At 36.8% G+C, this 12,500-nt stretch overlaps 1 protein-coding gene across 7 annotated transcripts in view; it reads right to left on the reverse strand.

The window, feature by feature from the left end:
- Nucleotides 1–12,500, reverse strand: part of LOC137983699 (hemicentin-1-like) — a 103,424-nt gene that overhangs the window by 43,243 nt on the left and 47,681 nt on the right. For all 7 annotated transcript variants that reach the window (XR_011118996.1, XR_011118995.1, XR_011118997.1 and 4 more), the window contains exons 9-14: nucleotides 12,156–12,416; nucleotides 10,773–11,042; nucleotides 10,159–10,419; nucleotides 9,411–9,680; nucleotides 8,458–8,703; nucleotides 1,985–2,230 (exon numbers count right to left, since the gene is read on the reverse strand). Coding sequence is in view for 4 of the 7 variants with exons in the window: in XM_068830864.1 (XP_068686965.1) it covers nucleotides 1,985–2,230; nucleotides 8,458–8,703; nucleotides 9,411–9,680; nucleotides 10,159–10,419; nucleotides 10,773–11,042; nucleotides 12,156–12,416 (1,554 nt within the window). In the remaining 3 variants the exon portion in view is untranslated. The remainder of the gene's footprint in view (nucleotides 1–1,984; nucleotides 2,231–8,457; nucleotides 8,704–9,410; nucleotides 9,681–10,158; nucleotides 10,420–10,772; nucleotides 11,043–12,155; nucleotides 12,417–12,500) is intronic.

Below are 12,500 nucleotides of genomic sequence, written 5' to 3' on the forward strand. Positions count from 1 at the left end.
GGCACGCTTAAACTTGTGGTGAAAAGAAGTTTATCAACATGTCAGCCCAGAAGCCAATGTTTCTCACTTCCCATTTATTTTCTTCAATCTTTCTGGGTTCAGTACTTTGCTAGTAACCACATGTCTTCTCAGACTATTTACCCAAGACTTCTACCATGGCACTACAATGATAGACAATACCAAAACAATATCGTGCACTGTTAGAGCTACATATTACGCAAGGACAGATCTGTTTCGTCGTACGAACGTGTGAGGACCTGTGAGCCAAAGGGCCTCTTCTGGTATGACTTCTTAATGACCTTGAAAAAAATTGTTTGGAACGGTGCACTTACCCCAGGCAACCCAGTGTACCCTCACGGAGGGTCTAGTTAGCAAATAGATTCTACATGCGTCTGTTCAGTAATTGATCACAGATGAAGTCAAAACAAAACAATTTTTATGATAATGTCAGCTATATGCCTATCCTCTGATAAATCATAGATGAGAACCAAACATAATGTGTGCATTATTGAGCTCATTATGTGATGAGGTTTCCGAGTCGAATGTTTTTTTGTTTTTTTTTACTGACAATAAAATGCCACAGAAACGAAGCAGTACACGTTTCGATCAGTAAGTGATTTTTATCAAATATCATAAACCACTATCGCAATGGTAACATTCAAAAATCATTTCCAGATCAAGAAATTCTTTACTTTCAATGGGAAATTGGATAAGGAGCACTAAAAACATGGACAAGATTGCAGGGACACAGAAGTCAATAAAGCACGAGCACTTTCAAAGCAAGTGCATGGGAATAACGTTCTCTCCCCTACCCCCTTACAATGTTGATTTGAATTCTGGAAACATTCAGAAATGCTGTAGTTTGCTTCAACACTGCTTGGGGGTGGTGGGGGCACTTGAGAGGTCACTATGAGGAGAATTAATGTAACTTGAAATACAGTAACCACCCGCATATAGGAACACTGATTTCGGGTTTCAGGCTGATCATGTTTTTACTTAAGGGGTTCTTACTGAGAAATCAGTCTGAAAGTGCTATTAGAATGTTCTTAAAATTGGTTTAAGAAATGCTTTAAATTATACATTACTACCGGTTTTAAATTAACAAACAACGCTTTTTTGTAATTGATTTAGAGTTGTAATGGTCCTGAACACTATAATACTTTGATATTAGTTACCGTGCTATATTGTTTCCTTATTCTAATACCCTTTCCTGTTTTATTTATCACGCTGAACTTGTTCTTATTTATATAGTGCTTCATTGGCCAAATTTCAGGCTGATTTTCTTAATCCACTTGTTCTTATATCTGGGTGTTTACTTATAAGGTACTCCTTAAAGTGATTTCTGTGCTCCTTATTGACGATTTCCCAAGAAATTTCGGCCACGATTGTAATTTGGAGATAAGAGCCCTTCAAATATAGCTACTTCAAATTTCTGTTTCAAAGACCAGGTGGCCCTTAAAGGCGCTTCCAATTGAACAATAAATTATCATAAAAACAGTGTTAGAAGACAATTAAAGTCAATAAGTCAATAATGAACAGTGAGAAACAGTGAATGTCAGTTTTTACTAGGGAAAAAAAGACTCGCTTTTTTTATCTACCATCCAGTAAAATTATAGTCAACTACACGTTTTGTTTCCAGACAGAAAGACCTCTTTCTTAGCTTTATAAGCAAAAGTTAGTCTTATCCTTATGAGCAATGTTGAAGATGGGTGACATCAGTGGCCAAAGTAAACATAGCAACCGAAGACAGCTCTTGACGAAATGCAAACTTGCCCAAGTAAAGTAAAACCTTAGCTTAAAGCATGGGAATTAGTACCCAAAACGAATGCAAAAATCCTTTTACTTCTATCTTTGTCTATGATGAAGCTTTGGTCTACTCATGGAGGCCGACATCATCATATGAACATCATTGTATCTAAAGTGCACTTACTTCAAAAGTGGTTTACATTAAAAGTGGTATGCAGTGAAAGGCTGATAATCTTACCAACAGTTAGGCACTGTGTGATGGTGACGGGTTTTTCTCCTAGCAAGTTGCTTGCAGAACAAGTGTAACACCCAGTTTCCGTTGCCTCCAACTGTTTTGCATTGGAAATCACTCGTCCATTTACGTCAGTGCCCTTGTACCACGCTACTTCAGGTTCAGGGTTTCCATCAACTGGACACGAAAACAGCTTTGTGCTTCCTTCAGGCACTGAATAATTCCCTCCCCTCCCTGTAGCTTCGGCAGAATCTATAAAGACAGAAAATAACAAGATCACATCATACAAGAGGTGCATCAATTTTCAAGAACGTACGAGAATTAACCATACAATGACACAAGGCTGTGTATTATAATTATAAGGGATTACATTAATTTTTTATAAAGTAGAGCTCAATTTGTCCAACATTGGGGACGCAAGGCAATTGTCAAGTGGCTTAAATAGTTGCATTCGTAAGCGTCGTTCCATAGATAGGAGCATGGTAACCTCTCCTTTTAATTACATTTTTATCATTTCCTTGACATGTTACAACGGTATGCAAAGTTTCATCAGAAATCTATAACAAGTTCTATTCCTAGAGAATCACATTAAGTTTACAGATGGTGATGCCCAATTGGTGCTACTTAACAATTAGACCCGTAGCCTGAGAAGCCGAATGGGGTATTGACCTGTGGCCCTTGAGGGCGAGGGGTCTAATTGTTTTAGTATCACCCACCTACAATTGTAGTCGGACAGAAAAGGCAATAATAAAGTTAGCAAATGCAAGTTGACGAAATATTTATTTGGCAATAAAACAAAAGAAAGCGTCACGCTTTTCACTACTCGAGGACTATCACTAATAGTCCTCTAGTATCGTAGCCAATTAAAATGCAGGATTTGCATCAGTCCACTAGTTGGGTGATACTAAAGCTCTATAAGACTAGACACTTGGAGAAAGTGCCTTTCCTTTCCTTTTTTAAGCAATTACACCAGAGCTGGAAATAATTTTTCTTTAGTATAAATACACAGGTGATTATACAAAATCGCGTGCTCTCATTGGCTCGCTATCTCGGATTATCAGCCGATAATCACCTCGACGGACAAAATGGCTGCCAGTAGTCGTTTTGCCACTGTAAGTGAAGATGATGTCGCGTTGAAATGTTTTTTTTTCTCCTTTTTGAAATAATTACCTGTGTATTTATACTAAAACAATTATTCACAGGACATATGTCCTTTCAAATCTTCATTTTGGTCTGACATTTGACAAATTGGACCGGACATAATTTATTGACTGACAACACCTTGAAGAAGATAACTCAAGATGTGCTGGTGAGATGTTCAGTCATCGTGTCCGATCATAATGTAAAATTGGCTGGACATTTTCAAAATTTGGTCGGACAATGTCCGATGACTGACTGTTATTTCCAGCACTGTACACCAGTCAACATTAGAGAATGTTTAAGTGCTAAAATGATAAAATGGTAATGCATGTAGCCCTGAATATAAACAGAAGACACGTTGTACCATACACTACAGTGGCGAAATAGCTTTTGACTTTAAAACACAACAGCTAAATGTATTAGGATGCAGGACGCATTGAACATTTAGGGTTGTCACTGGAACTGTGAACAGCCGCTGCTGTGCTTTTTTTCAACCACAGTCCTTCAAATGATTGACAAACTGCTCTACTTACTGATGGAAGCCTTTTTACAGCCATAACACTTACTAAGGATACACAAGACCAGTGTCACTCAGAAACAGGTTCAACTAAGAACCCTGACCACAAACTATTATTTAGTTTTATTATACTTGTCTACCAACATTTGCAAAAGAAACGTATATCCCATAAACATCTACAGGCAAAATTATAGCGGGACACCATTGTTAAGAAAATATGGTAACCCATCCATGCGAGAAATCTTGATTTTATAGCCATGACATCATCGACTGTCCGTATGTACGTACAGTGTACATCCACCCTCCATGTATGCCAATGTGACCAGTATCACGCTAGTTTACAGCATTCATCTTTGATCAATTGACACCTGTCAAAACCATCTATGTGCTGACCAGTATCACGTGGCCATATCGCAGGCTCAAGCTTAGAGCTCACCGAGGTCAGCTGTTTTTTTTTTTTGAAGTTGACCGCTGACCAGGTACTGGTTTTTTGATTGGATTGCCGGCTGAATCCAGGTTAACTCACCGAAACATAAGCGAGGCTTCATTTCTTGGCACGCTTTCTGTGGCTTGACGCAGCTACACGGCCATACTACATCAACTATAGTTCTTACGCAGTCAACGCTTTTCGTGTTCAGGTGGAAAACGGTTTGGAAGATATTTTCTTTCCGCATTTATCGCATTTAACTCCATTTTGACATATCATGATATCTGTGGTCCACACTGGTGGCTATACACAGTTACATGTATTCAAGTCAAGCATCGGAGGGATGTAAACTTAAAGCTGAGTGTTAATTAATTTTTTAATTTGCTTAGAGCTGCTTTTTTCTCTGTATTGCAATTTTTGGCATATCTTTAGAAGCTCTGGTAAGGTTACATAATGCCTTAAGGACCTATGTTTAGAACAGAGACGAAAGGAGAGCGAAAGAGAACGACAACGACAAAACAGAATACTAGTAATAGCTCATACTTAGTGGAAGAAGTTACTCCACAAAATCTTTCCTTGGGTACTAAACCGTTTGTTATTTTACGGATGCCTTATTTAAAGTGGATTCATATTTTTAAAAGGTGGTTTAATCGGTTCTTCCTTTGTTCAGGAATAAAAATCGAATTTTTATTGTCAACTGGAATTAAATAACAATTATCTGTACTCCTTTGCACACCAAAAAAAAGGATTATTTGTCTGTTTGTTTTCCTCTAAAATGCGAGCGAACAAGTGCTTTTTAAATCCGTTTGCCCAACTGGTTTTCGCTGTGCCTCGACAGTGACAAGAAAATTTTGCCCTTATGTTATAAACATATAATCGCAATAAGTTCTTGTAAAATTAGGGGGAGATCTCACTAGCTTGTGTTTTTAGAAGTTTGTTTAAAGCACCTAAACGTTATTTATGTGTTGGTGCGGATCTTGTTTGAAGTTCGTCCTTTCTTGGTTGCATTGCCGTATTTTGCCAATTCTTGTTCCAAGCCAACCTGGCGTGTTTCAATGAAATACATCAATATGTGAATGATCTCTTTTCAGAGATAAAGTGGAATAAAGTTATCAGTAAAACTCTTCTTTGACCTTGAACTGACAAAGTTTTTTTTCTCTTTTAATGGCTTCTAATTTTAGCGTGATTCCTACTCACTGGCTATTGACAGTTGACTGAAATGGCTTTTTCCCTTTTCCACTCACTCCCTGAGGGTGTGCTTGTTTTCTTTTAAAAGTCATGCTGTTCAAGAAAAATTCATTGCCAAACTGGTGAATTCCAAAGTAAATTTCACTCGAAAAACCGATATCGCACTCATCACGATATCGGTTTTTAGCGTAAAATTTACCATGGAATCTGGTACCAGAATAATTTTAAGTATTTTACAGTCCTTTTTACATTTCCTGAAAGCTAAAGATATAAATATTTGCCTGAAATAACACCGAAAACAATTTCCCATGGGGACGAGAAAAAATTAAATTTCAAAGTTCAGAGAAATTGTGCAAACACGGGTAAAATTTCATCATCAGTTTCATTTCACCAGTACTTTCAAGTGTTTCTTACGAAGTCCAACAGTTGTTTTTGACGTTTGGTGTCGCTAGAAATGAATTTTTTTGACAAGATATTTAAAACAATCGTACAGAAGTTTCTTGGTACTAGGTTAGAAAGCTGATCAAGTAATTTTTAATATACAGATTTAGCCAAGCCTAAAAGTGGAGCTCCTTGGTTATTTATTCTTACTGCCTGTAGGGTTTGTGAAAATAAAAGGTTTCGAATTCTCCGCGTTTTGATGTTTCCAATACAATACAACACAATACAATAACTTTATTTAAAGAGGGAAGCGTAATAACCTATCACAGTTTTTTAACTTACGGCCCTCAAAATAAATAGTAAAATAAGATTAGAAAAACAAGGCTGTATATACATGAATTGCGCACTTAATCTAAAAATTCATTATATATATATATATATATATATATATATATACATTAAAGTAGAGTAGACTATAAACACGTAATGAGTAATATATAAATCGAGGAAGGAAAGAAAAGTATGTACTACAAATGTATACTTATATATGTAAATATGAATTAAAAGACGTAATAGTGGTTATGGTAAAAACTATGAGAAACAGTGACAATGAATAGAATAGCGGCAAGTCGAGCACTTTAGATCCTCCAGATGCTCAGCCGAGGATAGGCGTGAGAGAAACAGACTTCGTAGTTTAGACTTAAGGGAGGAGGGAAGAAATTTAAATATCAGTGGAGAAGAAGAAATAGAAAACTCTTTTAAGTCAGAACTAAGGTCATTAAAAAGTTTGGTTGCACTGTAAGCCAATGTGCGTTTCCCAGAGTTGCTATGCGGGCATGGCACCTTTAAATCATGGAGGGAGGCTCTTGTAAAAGGGCCCAGAGGTCCTCGCGAATCACGAAGAAATTGAAATCTGTTCCTGAGACATTTAGGAGCATTGGGATTAAGGAGTACCATGAAAAGAAGAAAAAGTTTCCTGTATTTAATAAGATCAAAAACGGGGATCCAGTTTAGTTTTAAAAATAAAGAAATAGAAGACTGAGAGAGGTCAGCATCAAGGAGTAAACGCCCAGCACGCTTCTGAATACGAAGAAGTCGTAAGAGGAGATGATGGGAACAATTACCCCAGGCAGCAGAACAATAAATAAAATAATTATTAACACATGAATTGTAGAATCTTAAAGCAGAATCAAAGTTAAGGTAAGGTTTGATGCGACGGAGAAGAGAAAGCGTACTGCTAATGATGCAGCAGATTGTATCGATATGATGCTCCCAAGAAATGTCAATGTCTATCATAACGCCCAGCAACTTGGCATAGTCCACTTGCTCAATAGATCTACCATCGATTTCAACATTGAGTGCCGAGCTAGTTAAAGTACGGCGTTTCTGCCGGGTCGTAATTAGTAAAGATTTAGTTTTGGTTGTGTTAAGTGACATACGATTATTATCAGCCCACGTAGATACAGTTCTAGCAACTTCATTCAACTGAGTGCTGAGAGAAGTAACAGAGGGTCCTCGAACAAGGATAGTAGTATCATCCGCAAACATAGTTGAAGTTACGTCTGAATGTAGCTCTAGCGGCAAGTCATTGATATACATAATAAAGAAAAGTGGCCCCAGGATACTACCCTGTGGCACACCAACAGAGACTGGAAGTGCTTCAGATAGGGTGCTCCTAAACTGGGTTTTCTGGGAACGCCCGGATAGATACGAGCGAAACCAAGCCATGGTAGAATGAGAACAACCATAGATACGAAGTTTATTAAGTAAAGTATCATGATCCACAAGGTTTCCGATTGCTGCTTTAATAATTAAGACGGAATCCACCAGAAGTTCGAGTAACAAGTGGTCAAAAACCTAGTACCAAGATTATAAACATCGTATTGCAAACTTCTGTACGATTGTTTTAAATATCTTCTCAAAAATCAGAACATTATTTCAGAGGTTTTTTTACGTTTGCACATGATTTTCGGCCCTTAAGAGCTAATCACCGTTTTAAACTTAAGTTTGCATCTGCAACTTTAAATAGCTTTAAACTTTCTAGTGAAAACTTAGTTCCTTTATTGTGTGATGTATTATAGATTTCTATAGTTAGTACTTTAAACAGTTGTAAATAATTATTAATGTCCTTTATCTCCTTTTCACTTTCGTATGGATTTGTGAATAAACAGTCATTATTATTATTATTATTATTATTATTATTATTATTATTATTATTATTAAAAATATTACTTGATCAGACAACCACCAAAACCATTATTGTGCCATGCAACAAACGCATTATTACAGTACACAAAGCACATGCTGTTTTAATGCTGCGACAAAAAAATCCTTATAAGAATTGATTACGACAAAAGTAAACACAATTAACGCTTAAAAAATGACTTCCGTAATTTTTCTTTGGTTGCTTTCCCTTACATCAATTCCCATGTTTCAACTTGTTGATGACAATCCACATTTTGCATGCACTTTGTATACTTGCTGCTTATGTTAATTTCTACATTTAATCATTATGACATGAAGTCACGCAAATGTTATGTTGCTCTTGCCAATAATCTTTCTTTTGAAATAAAACCGTTCATTATTTTTACCGTGTGTACATAAAACCAAAAAAAAAAGAAGCATTAAGTACTAAAAAATCCAAAGTATGCTTTACAATGTATTCCAAACATCAATTAATTATAGCTTAATAAACATCTAGTTAAGCTCAAGAACGAAAAAAAGTTATGCAGCAATGTACTGTAACCAAACGTGTAAGGCGTTTACACTTTGCAACATGTGGTTTGATAAAAATTATGTATTTCAGTATTGAACATAGTGACTCACATTGCACGTCAATATCAACTTGTCTGCTGTCGTTTCCACATGCATTGCTTGCTGAGCAGTTGTAATTTCGGCTGTGTCTGCTGATGTTGGTCAAATTCAATGTGCCTCCTGCTTCCGTAATGTAATTTGAATCATTGACCCAGAAAACATTTGGGCGTGGAAAGCCAGAGGACGAGCAGTGCAGTGTCACATTGTCACCCTCCCTGACAACAATGGTACGATTCTCGACAGTCACTGATGCAGGGGCTTTAAAAAAAAAAAGGAACAAAGTTAGTTGACTCTCCACTGATCACAATTCAATATCTAACTTGGAAGGCCATGACTGTGTGAAATGCTGGCCTTGAACAAAGTCAAATCTGCAAATGATCTCGAGTTGTGTACTCTCTAATAATAATAATAATAATAATAATAATAATAATAATAATAATAATAATAATAATAATAATAATAATGACTGTTTATTCACAAATCCATACGAAAGTGAAAAGGAGATAAAGGAGGTTATCCCTATCCAGTTTATCTCCTGATAATAAAATAAATTAAAGAAAATAAATATTTACAACTGTTTAAAGTACTAAGTATAGAAATCTATAATACATCACACAATAAAGGAACTAAGTGTTCACTAGAAAAAATTGCAAGATGACATCTCAGTCTGTTCTTGAAAGTGTCCAAATTTTCTGCCTCAGCAATGTCCTTCGGTAGACTGTTCCACTTATTGATTTATGCGTAGAAAAAAAGAATGTTTAAAGCTATTTAAAGTTGCAGATGCAAACTTAAGTTAAAAACGGTGATTAGCTCTTAAGGGCCGAAAATCATGTGCAAACGTAAAAAAACCTCTGAAATAATGTTCTGAGGGGATCAAAGGAGCAAAGTACAACAAACACTGAAAGTAGCTAGTAAAACAATGAAAATTGGAAAATTAATCCAGAAAAGTTAGCTGCAAACCTCACCTTCAACTTCCACAATGATATTGCTGCTTGAAGCATTTCCTATAGCATTGCTGGCCACACAGCTGTAACTATGTTCCCCTTCGGTGTATAGCATTTGGTTAAACACTCCTTCTTTTGCTCTTGTCACGTTTGCAAGCCTAAGACCATTTTTGTAAAGTGTAAAATTTTCTGCAGCTGGATTAGAATCGCCAGCAGAACATGTTAATATCACCATTTTGCCTGCACAGATTTTGCGGCTTGAAGTGCTCAGGTGAACATTTTCAGGTTTATCTGCACAAAGAAAGGAAACAAAGATCACAATCATTAATTGTGCCATTGTGACAGTGTGAAATGTGCCTGACTGGTTATATACATGTACTTTAAGTGGATTTTAATTAATGTCTTTGCTACATGTATCAGGGAACACCAGTGATAGGAGTTGTACCCCAGCTGCTGGCAGCTACATGTATTCGTTAGGAGCTCTTCGGTGTCTTACACACTGAACCTGTATCTAGTGGCTCACTTCAGTGAAAATGGCAAGATTTCCCTATTGACCATTTTCACATTCCCTTAATACACTTTGTTTGCCCCCCAAAGTTTGCATAAACCATTGTTTTCAAAATGCTCTTGGGACACCACATATTCCCAAGAGCATTTGAAAATAATGGTTTATGCAAAATTTGGGGGGCAAACAAAGTGTATTATGGGGACTGTGAAAAAAGTCAATGCATAATTAACTAGTACATTGTAAGCTAAGAGGGGTCCTCACATTGCACGTCAATGGTTCTCACTGATGACTGATTTTTCCCACAGGTGTTGTTTGCATTGCAGATGTACTCTCCAGTGGCCTCTTTGCGGATGAAAGTAAAGTTTAACCACTGCCCTGATACTATTAAGTCATCTGCATTTAATTTTGCCCAAGTAACAGTCGCCTCAGCATACCCAGATGCACTACAGTGTAAAGACACATTGCCACCTTCCAGAAGAGTTTCACTGCCACTTTGAACATGGACAGATATCTGAACTGGGACTGAAAAAAAGTACCACAATGTAATTGAGACATGATCAAGAAATTTAAGATAATCAAAGCTGTGAAAATTAATCAGCTGCATTGTTATATGTACATTTAAGTAATCTTGACAATGACAATGATCCAAAATCATGATTACGACTCAAACCATCAAACATCAACTTTTTTTTTTCTGCAGTTCAAAAATGCATCTTTCCTACAGTAACTGTATACCATCTGTGAAAAAGAAAGCTAATACATGTACATGTACATGTCCTGCCGTGCAATGTAAGCAAACACTAAATCAAGTGAAGTAGCTAGTAAAACAATGAAAATTGGAACATTAACTGAGAAACATTAGCTGCAAACCTCACCTTCAACTTCCACAATGGTATTGCTGCTTGAAGCGTTTCCTATGGCATTGCTGGTCACACAGCTGTAACTATGTTGCCCTTCGGCGTATAGCATTTGGTTGAACACTCCTACTTTTGCTCTTGTCACGTTAGCAAGCCTAAGACCATTTTTGTAAAGTGTAAAATTTTCTGCAGCTGGATTAGAATCGCCAGCAGAACATGTTAATATCACCATTTTGCCTGCACAGATTTTGCGGCGTGAAGTGCTCAGGTGAACATTTTCAGGTTTATCTGCAGAAAGAAAGGAAACAGAAGATTGCAATCATTAATTGTACCATTGTGACAGAAAAGGAGTCGTTTATCAGTGTGAAAGGTGCCTGACTGGTTATACACTTTAAAGTGGATTTTAATTAATGTCTTTGCTATCAGGAAGCACCAGCAATAGGAGTTGTATCCCACAATTTCTTGGCTCTTCAAAAGTTGGTAGTTTTCATTCTCTGCAAGGTTAGCTATGAATGAACATGACATAAGGAGGTTTATCTGCAAACAGGGGCAACTATTATAAGTTCAAAGACATTACCTCCCTCTGATTTCTTTGTGCTGCCAATGACAAAAATACCAAGATTAACCAACAGTAAAGTGCAAGTTATGAGGAGCAATGTACATGTACATGATTGTAAATAATTTTATATAATTATTCAAGATTTTGAGAGGCAGTGCAACCTAGTCGTTCAGATGCATGCCTTCACATCCGGAGTTCCCGAGTTCCAAGATTCATGCTGCCCACTTACATTGACTTTGTTCCTAGTATTCCCTGGTTCAACTTATCAGCCGCACTTGTAAATAGCCAACTGGTTTGAGTCCGGCTGGTTGGGATTCTTAACAGTCGTTGTTGTTTTTTCTGTCATTTCATTGATTGTCTTTCATTGGCCCTGAAAAGCCCCTATGGGGAGTGGTCAATTAAGTATGTATTGTATTGTAAGATTTCTCTTTTTTTTTTCTTTTAATTCTCCAATAACATGAATATAATCATTTCCTAATAATTGGCTTCTAATTTGCGAATCCCAGCAGTTTAATTAGGTTGTTAATGATTAAAGGCTTATGCAAGTCCATTACCCTTTTCTGTTATAATAGCTGCATGCAGTAAAAATTTCCCAGAGGAGGAGTTCATCAGTGTGATAGCTGTCTTTCCTCAGTTCTGCCAAAGGACTCAAGGCATGGCCATAATAAGGATTTGCCAGAAATCAGAATTCCTGATTTCCAGCTAGCTGCCATTTAGTGTTTACAGCTCTTGGAATTATCAGGTGCTAAATCTGCAAATGGTTCAGTTCAGTGCACCAAAATTTCTCCAATGATCATTATAATTATAATAATTTAGTAAGGCTGAAAAATAAGTATCCTTACACTGCACATCAATGGTTGTGACAGAAGACTGCTTTTCTCCACAAGTGTTGCTGGCATTGCAGATGTAATCCCCAGCTTTTTCTTTGCTGATGTTAATGAAGGTTAGCCCCTGGCCTGGTATTAGCTTACTTGTATTCACGTTTAACCAAGAAAAACTTGGTGCAGGGTACCCAGCAGATGCACCACAGTAGACAGACACATTTCCCCCTTCTGTAAGAGTTTCATTGCCACTTTTAACATGGACAGATACCTGAACTGGAACTGAAAACAAGGAATCAAACTGTGAAACACTAAAAAAACAATAATTGCTAATACCTGTACAAAAAAATTAATTATGAATGCAAA

Source organism: Montipora foliosa, chromosome 13 (genome assembly GCF_036669935.1).
Source record: "Montipora foliosa isolate CH-2021 chromosome 13, ASM3666993v2, whole genome shotgun sequence".
In the NCBI taxonomy this organism is placed as follows: Eukaryota; Metazoa; Cnidaria; class Anthozoa; order Scleractinia; family Acroporidae; genus Montipora; species Montipora foliosa.